This window comes from Hippopotamus amphibius, chromosome 3 (assembly GCF_030028045.1).
Source record: "Hippopotamus amphibius kiboko isolate mHipAmp2 chromosome 3, mHipAmp2.hap2, whole genome shotgun sequence".
Lineage (NCBI taxonomy): Eukaryota > Metazoa > Chordata > Mammalia > Artiodactyla > Hippopotamidae > Hippopotamus > Hippopotamus amphibius.
This window is the reverse complement of record NC_080188.1, coordinates 131,899,936-131,910,911: the sequence shown is the minus strand read 5'-3', so window position 1 is coordinate 131,910,911 and position 10,976 is coordinate 131,899,936. Positions and strand designations below refer to the sequence as shown.

Genomic DNA, 10,976 nt, shown 5'->3' with positions numbered 1-10,976 from the left:
GGGTCTGTCCCTCCTGGGGCACCCCTCGTCTGGATGACCCCATTGGGGAGGGACAGAGGACTGAGGTCAGGCCTAGCGCACGCTCCCACGGGACTGGCAGTGGGGGGCGGTGGTTGCTGGGGTTAGGCTGCCCAAGCTGGTGGTCTGCTGAGCTCAAGTGTTAAAATAAAAAAGGGAAAGTGTGTGTGTGGCGCACGAGGGGTGAAGGTTGAGGAAAAGAGCCAAGCAGATCAACAGTCGCAGCCGACAGCCCCGCCGTGGGCAGGCCCCGTCCACTAGGAGCTGAGTCGCAGGGGCTGAGGGTCCGCTGGGGGCTTTCCCTTTGCAAGGACGTCCCTCCTTCTGGGACTCTGCCCAACATCCCCCCGCAGCCTCTCCTCCTTCATCCTCTCCCCTGCCTTGCTTTGTTTCTGGGCAGGGCTCCTGGGGAGAGGCAGCTGCTCTTTGGGACCAGCCCTGGGCCTCGCCTCCCTGGGGACCTGGCCCGGGGGAGGCGGAGCTGAAGGGCTTCTTCCCGAGGTGCAGGCTGGCCAGCCCCGGACAGTGGGCACACCCTTAGCGCCCCTGCTGCCATCTTGGGTGTGATGGGCCGGTTACTGTTGGCTAAGGCGGGACGGGCTGCCTTCTCCTCTGGCCGGAGGAGCACGGCTGGGTCCAGGGGCTCCCCCTTTCTCAGGCAGCCAGCGAGCACAAGCGAGGAGGAGTCCGGGGCTCCTGCAGCCGGCCCGTGCCTTTGGGGAAAAGTCAGAACGGATGTGCAGAGGCCCGTGTCCCCAATAAGTGCAGGGTCACAGACCCAGGCCCGGAAGGGGGCACCCTGGGGCGGCTCAGGCAGCGTGTTCACAGACCGAGGGTGTACACGGCGGTGGGGGGGCTGGGACGGGGGGCCGGAGCCTGCATGGGGCCTCCTCCGGAGGGAGAGCACGTCTGGAGCACGTTCCTGGGTGACAGCTCCGTGACAGATGGCCGGGGAGCAAGGATGTCTGGGGCCCGTTCTGACCCATGGGCTCCCTCCAGGCTGGGCAGCCACGGCCCTCGGGCTGGCCTCTTCCTACTGACCCCAGGCTCCCCGGGGAGGGCTGAGCACGGCGTCCGGCCTGCTCGGCCGGGCCCCACACCCGGCTCCGAACGGAAGTCTGGGTGGTTTCTCGGGCCCCAATGCAATGCCCAGGGAGGCCTGGGGTGGGCAGGGGCGGGGGTCTGTTTCCAGGCCCAAGGCCTTCTTGCCACTCAAAGAGGCTCTGAGGCCAGCAGAGCAGGCCGGGGTGGGCCTGTGAATTCCATTTCCTCCAGACCCCATCCTGCTGTCCTTCCCACCCAGCCCCCACCATCCCCTCCTCCCGTAAGCACTTATCCGTGACAGGCACGGCATGTCAGCCCTTAATCCTAGCGTCCCAGCCTCCCTCTGTGGTCCCTAGCCTCCCACTCCTTGCCCCTCATCCGTTTCCCCCATCCCTGGGTCGCGGACCCTTTGGGCAGGAACTGTGCCCACCCAAATCCAGGACCCGTGAAATTTGTCCTTAATTAAGTTGTCGCCTGACAGGCTCCCACATGTGGGGGCTAATAGTCCGCGACCCTCTCGGCTGCCTGTGGGGTGGGGGCATCTTGGGAACCAGCGGGAGGGCTGGCTCTTGGGTGAGGGGGAGGGGTGCCGGGCTGGGTCCCCCCAAGCAGGCGGGCGCGGGCCTTGTTGTGCAACTGTCCCCTCCCGTGTGCTCCGACTCCGTGCAGAGGGGAGCCTGAGGCAGCGGCCTGGCCTTGACTGGGGCTGCCCCTCGGCCCCCCCGGCTCTGCGCCCACTAGGAAAACAGCCGCTTTATCTCGGCCACCTCCCGAACTGCAAACAGCCACGTGTCCCTTGGGGGCCACTCTTGGCACACATGCCCTCTGCCCCGCGTCCCAGGTGAGGTCGTTCACCTTCAGACGGGCCAACGGGGAACAGAGGCTCTAGGCCCATGGCCCCCCATCAGGCCAGCAGTGGGATGAAGGCACAGACGGATTTGGGGTGTGAGGCCTGGGCACAGGGTCAGTCCCAGAAAGGGCTGTGGGGAGGGAGGGGCACGGCAGAAGGGCAGGGGGTGCAGGCAGCCAAGTGGAGCCAGGTGGTGAGAGCCACAGGGACCCTTCTGGCGACCAGGGGGCTGTCCCCCGCTTCATCACCCCCTTCCTGGTGACAGAGGGCAGGGGGCCCCCCTAGTCCCTCCTACCTTCCCGGTGTCCCTCCATCCGCCCCGCACCCCAACCCGTCCATCCACACCTCCCCAGGCTGGGGGCTCTGGGGCCTGTCCAAGACCAGCACGCAGGGACCTGCAGGCTCTCAGGGCATCCCACAGTGCCCGGGGGGACCCTCCCACCTCCTGCCCTGGCTGCCTCTGCCATTCTAGGCCGACTCACCGCATCTGGGCCCCAGAAACCTCTCGGAAAGGGACAGTAACCTCGGGGGGGCAAAAATTTTAAAGTAAAGCCCCCAGCAGGCCGACGCGGCCTTGGGGCAGGGGGGACGTGGAGGGGAGTGGGCCCCAGCTGGCCCTGGGAGCAAGCACCACATACCGGAAGTCCGGCCTGTTCCCGATGCCGGACCTCCAGGCTCTGGGCCCCTCTGGGGTCCCGACACCCTGCAGAGTCTGGGGGCCCCACTGTTGAGGGGGTCCCATCACACACAGAGGTTCTAGGAAGCAAGGCCACCTTGCCCTGGCTCCGTTCCGGGCCTCTCACCACCTTCCCAGAGACGGGGGCTTGGCTATAGGGGGCAGGCCAGCCTCCCTGACCCCAGAGGAGGCTCTGGAGGTCCCTTTGCCAGGGGTGTCACCAGGCTGGGGGGGCAGGGTGTCACTGTGGCAGCTCTCCCCACCCTCCCCTCTGCCCAGGGGCCCGCAGTCTCAGGAAGGGGGTCTGCCAGAGCTTGGGGCCAGGAAAATGTGGCCCCTTCTGGCGTCTCCGAGGTCTGTGGGGGCCTGGCCCCGGTTCGCAGGGACCCGCTGGAGCCTGCGCTGCCACGCTGGGCCTGAGACCCTTCCCAGAGGCCTCTCTGTGTCCCCCAGATCCACGGGCCTCTCCCAGAGGGAGGAGGTGGAAGCCAGGCCCGTGGCCTGGGGATGGGTGCAGGAGCAGTCAGTGCCGGGATGCCTCGGGGGGCCTGGCCCCCAGACCCCAGAACAGTGGGCCAGTGTGTGGCCGCGGGTGGGGCTCGGGGCGGAGGCCCGGGCGGGTCGGGCCCTGCTCCATAAAGCCCGGCGGGAAGTCGTGGACTCCTCGGTGTTGACACAGGGGTGATGTCACCTCCGACCAATGGAGCGCCCGATGGGGGCTCTGTGTGTGCTGCCCTGCACCCCGTGGGCCCCGCCACGCATGGGGCGGGACCTGAAAGCCACCTGAATAAACCCAAGGGGCCCCCGCTTTTCCCCTGGGCCTTGTCTCCTGCACTTCCCAACCAACCCCACTGTCCACATGTGAGAGGCGGCCCAGGCAGGGGTGGGGCGGAGCGGGAGGAGGCCTGTGCCCTGGGCCTGCGCTCTCCTCAGACGGGCGGCCCCAGAGCCCTGTCCCCCAGCACTCCTTAACCCCATCGACCACTCCTCCACCTTCTGGGGCCCCCCTGGTGGTCATGGGTCCCCATGGCCACATCCTGGGCCATCTCTCAGGAGCATCTGTGCTCCCCAACCTGTGTCCCGAGCGCTGTCCTGCAGCCCTGCCCAGGCCTCCCCACATTCCGAGCGCTCCCAGTGGCCCATGTGCTGCCAGGTGCCCCCCGGCACACAGCTCGCCCAGGCCCGGGTCCGGACCCCGGTGACTTTGCGTCCCCAAGGTCCCCGTCAGTGCTGGTGGCCGTCCTGCTCCTGGCATCCCCACTGTCCACCCCCCTCCTTCCATTCCTTGTCCCAGGGCACGTTCTTCCCATCTCGCCTTCCTTCCCTTCCTCCCCCGCCCTCCGGGGGCCTCTTCCTACCCGGTTCAGGGTGGCCGCTCCTGCCCCGCTTCCTGACCCCGCTCCTCCGCCCCCTCGGGCTCTCCCAGCCAGCCTCCCATGCGTGCCGCTGGGTCCCTGCAGAGCGTGGGAACCCGTAGCCTGCGACCCCGCCGCCCTGCTCCTCTCTCAGCTCTGCGCCCGCAGAACCCCCCAGCCCCGGGGTGGGCCCCCCTGGGCCAGGCGCGTGGAGGCAAAATGGGCAGGAGCGGGACGGGCCCGCACCCGCCGGCGCCGTGACTCTTGGCTGGTCCAGCCCCAGGCCCTCGCTGCTCCCCGCGGCCGCGGCTGCCCTGCCTGCCGGTGTCCGGCCAGGTGCTCGGTGCACCACGCGGCTCCCAGAGGACAAGGAGCACAGTGTGTGCTGTAGAATGCCCACAGTGGCTGCTTCCAGGAAGCAGGGCAGGCGGGGCGCGGAGCGGTGGGCCCCTTCCAGCAAGCAGCCTGCAGGTGGGCTTCCAGGAAGGGGCCAGCCGGTCCCCCTCCCCCTGGCCGAGGGCCAGCCGGGTCACCAGGTGCAGCCTGGGAGAGGTGGGAGAAGGGAGGGAGCAGGGGAAGAGGCCCAAGCTGGCCTCCTTCTAGAACCTTCTGTTTGCCCTTTTGGGGATCACACAATCTCTACTGAGGCCCCTGGCTCAGGGGCTTTTTGGTACAACACACAGGAAGACCCCAAACACACGAGGGAGGCGAAGGGAAGGGTTCCGAGCCCAGACCGGGGATGGGGTCCTGGTGCCCCAGCCTCCAGCCCAGGCCCCTGCCCACTGTGCCCGCACTCGGCGCCGCCTGGAGCCTGGCGTGGGGCGAGGGGCCGCTTGGCAGGCCCAGCTCTGTTTACTGAGACTCCCCAGGGTGCGTGTCCGCTGACCCCCACCATCACGTTGGGCCTGGTTAAAGGACGTCGTTTCCTTTCACTGTTGGCGTTTTTTCTGTCCCCATTCAGAGGGCTGGACCCCAGCCCGCCCCACGGTCCGCAATCCCTACCTGAAGGTGGGCCCCAAGGTCATTAAATCTGGGCCCAGCCTGGACCCACATACATAGCCAGGACCCCACGAAAGCCCGCCGTCTCAGCAGAGCACCCCAAACAGGACAGGGAACCCCACACACCTTCAGCACAACCGGCACGGTGAGTGGCCCTGAGTGGAAACCCTCACTCACAGCCGGAGCTGCACACCTGCGGACACGTGGCCCAGGGGAGGCGGCCGGGCAGGCCTGCACACCCAAGAGCTCACAGCCAGACGGCTGAGCCGCTGCACACAGGTCCACGGGGATGCGCTGAGACGGGGACGTGCTGAGACACGCTGAGACACGCACGCACACACACAGGGACACACGTGGACACACAGATACAAGAGACACAAAGAGACATGGACACACAGGTGCACGGAGACACACATGGACACACACGTGGACACACAGACACATGGACAGACACAAGGACACACACACGGACACACACACAGACACACACTTGGACACACGTGTGGACACATACATGGAGACACGTGGACGCACATGGACACACAGACCCGTGGACACACACGTGCACACAGGGGCATGGGCACCGGACACAGGAAGCCCTGCCCTCCATAGTGGGGGAGACGGTGGCTGCTCAGCCTCCACCCCCCACAGCGGCACGGCGGGGGAGGGTCCAGGTGTGAAGACCCCAGAGTCGACTGCCCCCACCGCCGCCCCTGCTGGGGCTGGCAGTGACATTCAAGCCCCTGTTTGCTTGGCGACACTTAACTCAGCACAGGGGCATTTTGAAAGTGACTTTGGGGGGTGGCCCGTGCCTGCCTCACAGCCCCCTCTAGGCCCCTTCTCTGAAAGCAGGAAGTCGGGCTGGGCCAAAGGTAAACACATTCCAACCTGGGGTCCCCGGCTTCACGGAGGGGCTGCGCTGCGGGCACTGGCTGCCTATTTCCCCAGCCCAGGTGGGGCTCACAACCTGGGCTGGGGCTCTGGGACCAGCCCCACCGCCCACAGGCTGCCCACAGTCACCCAGGGCCCTCCAGGAGGGTCCCGTCCTGGTTGCTGCCCAGGGAACCAGCCCTGGAAGCAGAGCGGGTGGTGCGCCTAGTGTGGACACTGCCCTGTGCTTGCGGAGGGGCTGGCGGGTGGGCACAGCCCTAGTCAGGCGTCTTCCCCGGTGGGGGTGGCGAGGAGCCCCCACCCTGGCCTAATGCCAATCCGATGCGCCCACTTCCCCAAATCAGCCTCTGCTTTCCAGGTGGAAGCCCAGAGCAGAAGCGTGGGTGTGACCAGGAGGGGGCCACAGCCCCCAGGGACCTGGCCCCATGGCCCTCAGCAGCCCCACTCCTCTGGAAGTGGGCAGATTCCTCCCTGTGCCCAGAAGAGGTTTCCAGAGCACCCTTCTCCCTTCTCCCACCCCCACGGCCCCATCGCCCTCGGGGCGCCTCCAGCCACCTGTGTTACCCACGCCACCACCAACAGCCCCTGGGAAGCTGGACTTTCATCTTCTGAGGCCTGGCTTTGCAAAGCTCCAGCAGAGACGGGTGCTTGTAAAACGGGCCATGTGAGCTCTAGCTCTTGACATCTAAAGGATGGGTTTCTTGGTCCAGCTGGCAAAACCCATGTGGGCGAGTCCGGCGGGCCATGGGCCTGGAGATGGCTGTAACCTCACCCGTGAGCTGCCCGCTGGCCTGTGGAAGCCTCCAGGGAGTGGGGGGCAGGAGGCACTGGGGAGCCCCCAAGGGTGCCATGGGCAAGACCTTCATTAAACACCTTCACACAAAAGCAACCGTGCTGACCACCCGCCCTGCTGGCCTGGAACCGTCCCCTCTGCAGCCCTGGAATTCCCATGTCTCCCATCAGGCGGGAGGTGGGCCCCAGAGAGGAGACCAGACACACGGAGCCCGTGGGGAGCGCGTGGGGGGAGCTTGTGGGGCCAGAGCCAGGGCAGCCAAGGACCATGCGGCCTGGACGCTGGGAAAGGCACGCGCTCGGGGTCTCCCAGGCCTTTGCTATCTCCTCCCGGTCAGTTGGCCCGCAAGGCATTTCCTGACTGCCCTGAGCACGGGAAGGGGTCAAGGACCCAGCCCTGTTTCCAAGGGCTGCTCCCTCGGGTTCCCAGAGTCGCGCCTGGCGCCCAGGAGCTGGGAGGCCTGGTGGGGGGATGTCAGAGGCAGGGGGGCGTCACCGCCAGCTGCTCCCTTGTCCCCGGACACCAACCACCAACATAGGCAGGGGCTGCACGTGCACCCAGGCGCAAGCCTCAGGACGGACACCGGCAGGACGCGCCCTGGGCCTTCAGCGGCGAGATCCCGCCGTGGGCCCCTCCTCCCCTCCGCCCCCACCCTTCCTACCCCCTCCCCGCTGTTGCCTGCCCAGTGAGAGCTCGCCCCACAGCCCCCGCTCTGCCCCTCGCTGGGGTCCCCACGGCAGCATGTGGGGAGGGCTGGCCTCTGTGCCCCGAGCCCAGTGCTCAGGGCCTGTAGGGCTGTGGCTGCACACGGCCAGGCGGTGGGCTTCCCGGGGGCGTGGCCAGCCTGGGCCACATGTCAAGCCCACTCCCCTAGGAGGGGTCTAGAAACCAATCCCTTAGATCAGGCCTTAAGGGTCTGGGGCACGGGCTCAGGGAGGCCTAGGTGTGTGTGCAGGAGGGGCTTCGTGTGGCTGGACCTCTCTTCGGGCTGACAACACCCTTCGCCATCCTCAGCCCCCACGTCTCCCTGCAGGGATCCCCGGGTCCCACAGCCCCCCACCCCGGTCCCCACGTGGTGCCTGCCCTGTACCCCGAAGTCCCCGTGCCTTCTGCTGTCCCACCCCGCGGGCTCCTCCCCACATCACGTGCCGTCTCATTGCCCACCTGTCCTGTCCACAGCCCCTACCCGGTGAGGCCCCCACCCATCGCCCCTCCCCATCCATTATTCCCCACCCACCCTTTGCGTCCATCCTCTTGTGGCCCACGTGTATTTTCACATTCCCCATCCCACGTCCCCCAGCCCATGGCGCAGCCTCGCAGGCAGACAGCTCAAAACCAGAGTCCCTGAGACAAATTCCTGTAACTGTGTTTATTGATGCAGTCCAGGGCTTCTGGGGAGGCCCTGGTGGGGAGGGACACTGAGCGAGATGGACACAATGGAATGTTCGAGGTTTGCTCCCGGTGTTCAGAGCGTCCAGACTAAGCGAGGGGAGGGCGGGGCCCCACACACTCGGCCCCAACCCAGACGCCCCCAGACAGAGACGGTTGACAGGTGGGCGCTGGGGCGGGGCGCAGGCCAAGGAGGCCGCCCACTCAGCAGCACACGCGCACAATCACTTGCACACGCGCTCAGAGACCCAGGGCTGCTTCCAGAACCCCAAACCAGTGCAAACGACTTAGTGCAAATTAATTCAGGAGGGACGGGGAGACGGGGTTCTGGGCGCTCCGGGTCTTCTGAGCAAAGGACAGAGGAGAGAAGAGAGGGAAAAAAGACAGAGGAAAGGATGAAGAGGAGGGAGGGAGGCGGGTGGTGGTCTCCGGGCCGTGGCAGGGGGTGGCCGCAGGATGGAGTCACCGGGTGGGGGTGGGTGTCGCCGCGGGTGCCGCTCTTCCGATGGTGCGGGTCGTCTGTTCCTTTAGCTCAACCTGCAGATAGAGACAGGACGTGAGGGCGGGTCCGGGCGGTGCAGCTGCGGGGGGCTTTGGGAGGGGCGCCTCGCCCACCTTCCAGAGCTGATTCCTGAGTCAAGGTGAGTCGTGGTTCCAGAAGGCAGCATATTCTCGCGTCAGAGCTAGAAAGACTTGAAGAAGTCCGGGTTCCGAGGCCCAGGCATGAGCTGGGTAGCACCATTTCTGCAGGGCAGGAGAGAGTGAGTGCGGGCCCTGCTCTGGGCCCTGACCCCACCCCCCCACGTGTGGCAGGGGCCCCTCACCTTGTCCTCTTGAGGGTTCTGGGGGTCCAGAGAGCACCAGTGGCGTATTTGCTCCTTCAGGAAGGTAAAGGAACGGAGCTGCTGGGGGTTCCAGCTCCCCCGCGGGGCCAGCCGAGCATGTTCTGCGGGAAAGAGGACACCGTGAGGGCGGGGTGTGGGGCCGTCGGCCCGGCGGGGCCTGGCTTGTCCCTGCACTCACCAGGGAGGCCGGACAGCCTGTCTGTCCTCGCCGTCACACCGGACCGTGTCCTGTCCCTCTGCGCACACCCTGGCGCCCGGCCTCCATGGCTGGCGGGCACGTCCGCCCCACTGGAGACGTGGCTGTGGGGGACAGAGGAGCCTGGCTGAGGGGGAGAGGTGGCCCAGGGGGTCGGGAGGGCGGCGGGCTGGACACTCACCCTCGTCTCCGGTCCAAGCGCGGAGGCACCGATCCCTGCTCTGTCACCGCCCGCAGAGGCCCGCCTTGGCCACGGGCTCGGAGGCCAGTGCCCCCGGCTCGCCACCCGGCTCCGGCTCCTTGTCCCTGCCTGTGCCCCGACCTCCCGCCCCCCGGAGCTCGCATTCACGCCACCCTGCCCGCCTCGCCTAGTCTGGTCTCACCAGTGCCCTTGACTCCCCTGGGTGCTGTCCTGTCGACCGTGCCCGTCCCGGGGGTGAGCAGTAAGGGCCAAGTGTCACCAAGTGTCACCAAGCCTCCAGCACTGCCCCCGGGTCACAGTGCCGCATGGGAACGGCGGTCCGCAGGCTGGGCCCACGGCAGCCTCCTTGCTGCAGAAATCTCCCTGGGGCCCTGTCCCTGCGGCCCCGCTCCCCCAGGTGATATCCACACTGCGCCTGCCTTCTTGCCCATTCTCCGGCCCTCGAGGCTCCAGCTCAGGCCTGGGGAGGCCCGGCCAGAGCCGCTCCTGTACCTGCTCCTAAATGAAATGCAGTGGGTGAAGTGGCGGCTGGGGACCCCGCTGTCCTGAGTCCCCCGCCTCGTCCTGTCCCCCCCGGGCCTGGATGGCCCCCACATGTGCTGGATCCCCTCCCTCACTGGCAGCCCTGCCCATCTCCCACCCGACCCTCTGCAAATGCCCTTTCCACCTGGGACAGCCCACGGCCCCCAGCCCGCCCGGTCTCAGCTCCCTCTGAGACGGTGTCACCTGTGCTGCCTGCCCTGCCTTCGCCCTGCTCTGCTGGGAGGTCAGCCGCTTCACCTCGCTGGCCCTGGCTCCCCAAAACCTCCTTGTACAGGAGGCCAGCGGAGCAAGGCCCAGGGAGGGGAAGGGGACTCACCTGGCCCAGCAGAGCGCTGTCTTCACCTGCCCACAGCTGCCAGCTACATCTCTACTGCCCGGGCCCCGGGGGGCGAGCCTCTCTCCAGCTCCCCCGTCCACCAGCCGCCACGACCTGAAACCAGAATTAACCGGGATGAATGCCTGGCTCCCCCCTCTTCCTTCCGCACCCCCAGCTTGGGCCTGTCACTGCTCACACTGATGTCGCCGCATCCCCGCCAGGCTCCCAGGTGCCCGCCTGCCCTGCCCAAGCCAGCCCCTCCACCCCTGTCCACTCCTGCCAGGCTCCAGACTTCCAAGGTGATCCTTGGCCCACGCAAACTTCCCTGCACCCCCCCTTCCCCATCTTCCCCTGGTTGCCCCTGTACCCCACGCTTCCCTGGTTACCCCTCAGCTCCCCCGCTTCCCCAGTTTCCCCCGAGCCCCCCCATCCCTCCCACCACCCCCCTCCCACACCCTGCTCCTCGGGCCCTAGCCCGGGCTTTTTCTAACTGGAGTGGCCCCGCCCAGAATTCCCGCCCCTGCTCTGCCAGCCAATGGGAGCAGGGACCGTGCTTGGGGCCACCGCAAGGCCCACCTCCGCCCGGGACAGTCCAGCGCACGTTCCTCGCCGGTCCTGGAATTCTCCAAACAGGGCCTTCTCCACACCCCTCCTTTGGCATCCCGTAAACAGGGTCTGGCATTGTCCCCAAACGTCCCTCCCCCCTCCCGGGTCAAAAAGAGTCATGTCCCCTCAGGGCTCCAGGCCCAGCCCCCACTGGGCGCGCACTCTGCCCCTGGAAGGAGGTCTTGGCTGGGGCCGACAGGCACTCTGGTAGGACTTGGAGTCGCCTTCTGTCTTCACCGTGACGGGTACCACA

General features: G+C 67.0%; 1 protein-coding gene across 1 annotated transcript; it reads right to left on the bottom strand.

Annotated features, from left to right (window-relative positions):
- Nucleotides 1-7,980: 7,980 nt before the first annotated feature.
- LOC130850514 (uncharacterized) lies at nt 7,981-10,532 on the bottom strand. Its single transcript, XM_057730118.1, has 5 exons — nt 9,238-10,532; nt 9,039-9,160; nt 8,840-8,961; nt 8,631-8,759; nt 7,981-8,552 (listed from the first exon to the last, which is right to left on the bottom strand). Exons 1-4 carry the CDS (start codon nt 9,399-9,401, stop codon nt 8,652-8,654), a joined length of 516 nt encoding a protein of 171 aa, XP_057586101.1. The 5' UTR covers nt 9,402-10,532; the 3' UTR covers nt 7,981-8,552; nt 8,631-8,651.
- Nucleotides 10,533-10,976: the final 444 nt, after the last annotated feature.

Coding starts and splice junctions, on each gene's coding strand:
- LOC130850514 (XM_057730118.1), bottom strand. CDS start 9,401: ATGCGAGCTCCGGGGGGCGGGAGGTCGGGGCACAGGCAGGGACAAGGA. Junction 9,161..9,237: donor CGCTTGGACCGGAGACGAGG/GTGAGTGTCCAG, acceptor TGTCCCCCACAG/CCACGTCTCCAGTGGGGCGG. Junction 8,962..9,038: donor CAGGCTGTCCGGCCTCCCTG/GTGAGTGCAGGG, acceptor TCTTTCCCGCAG/AACATGCTCGGCTGGCCCCG.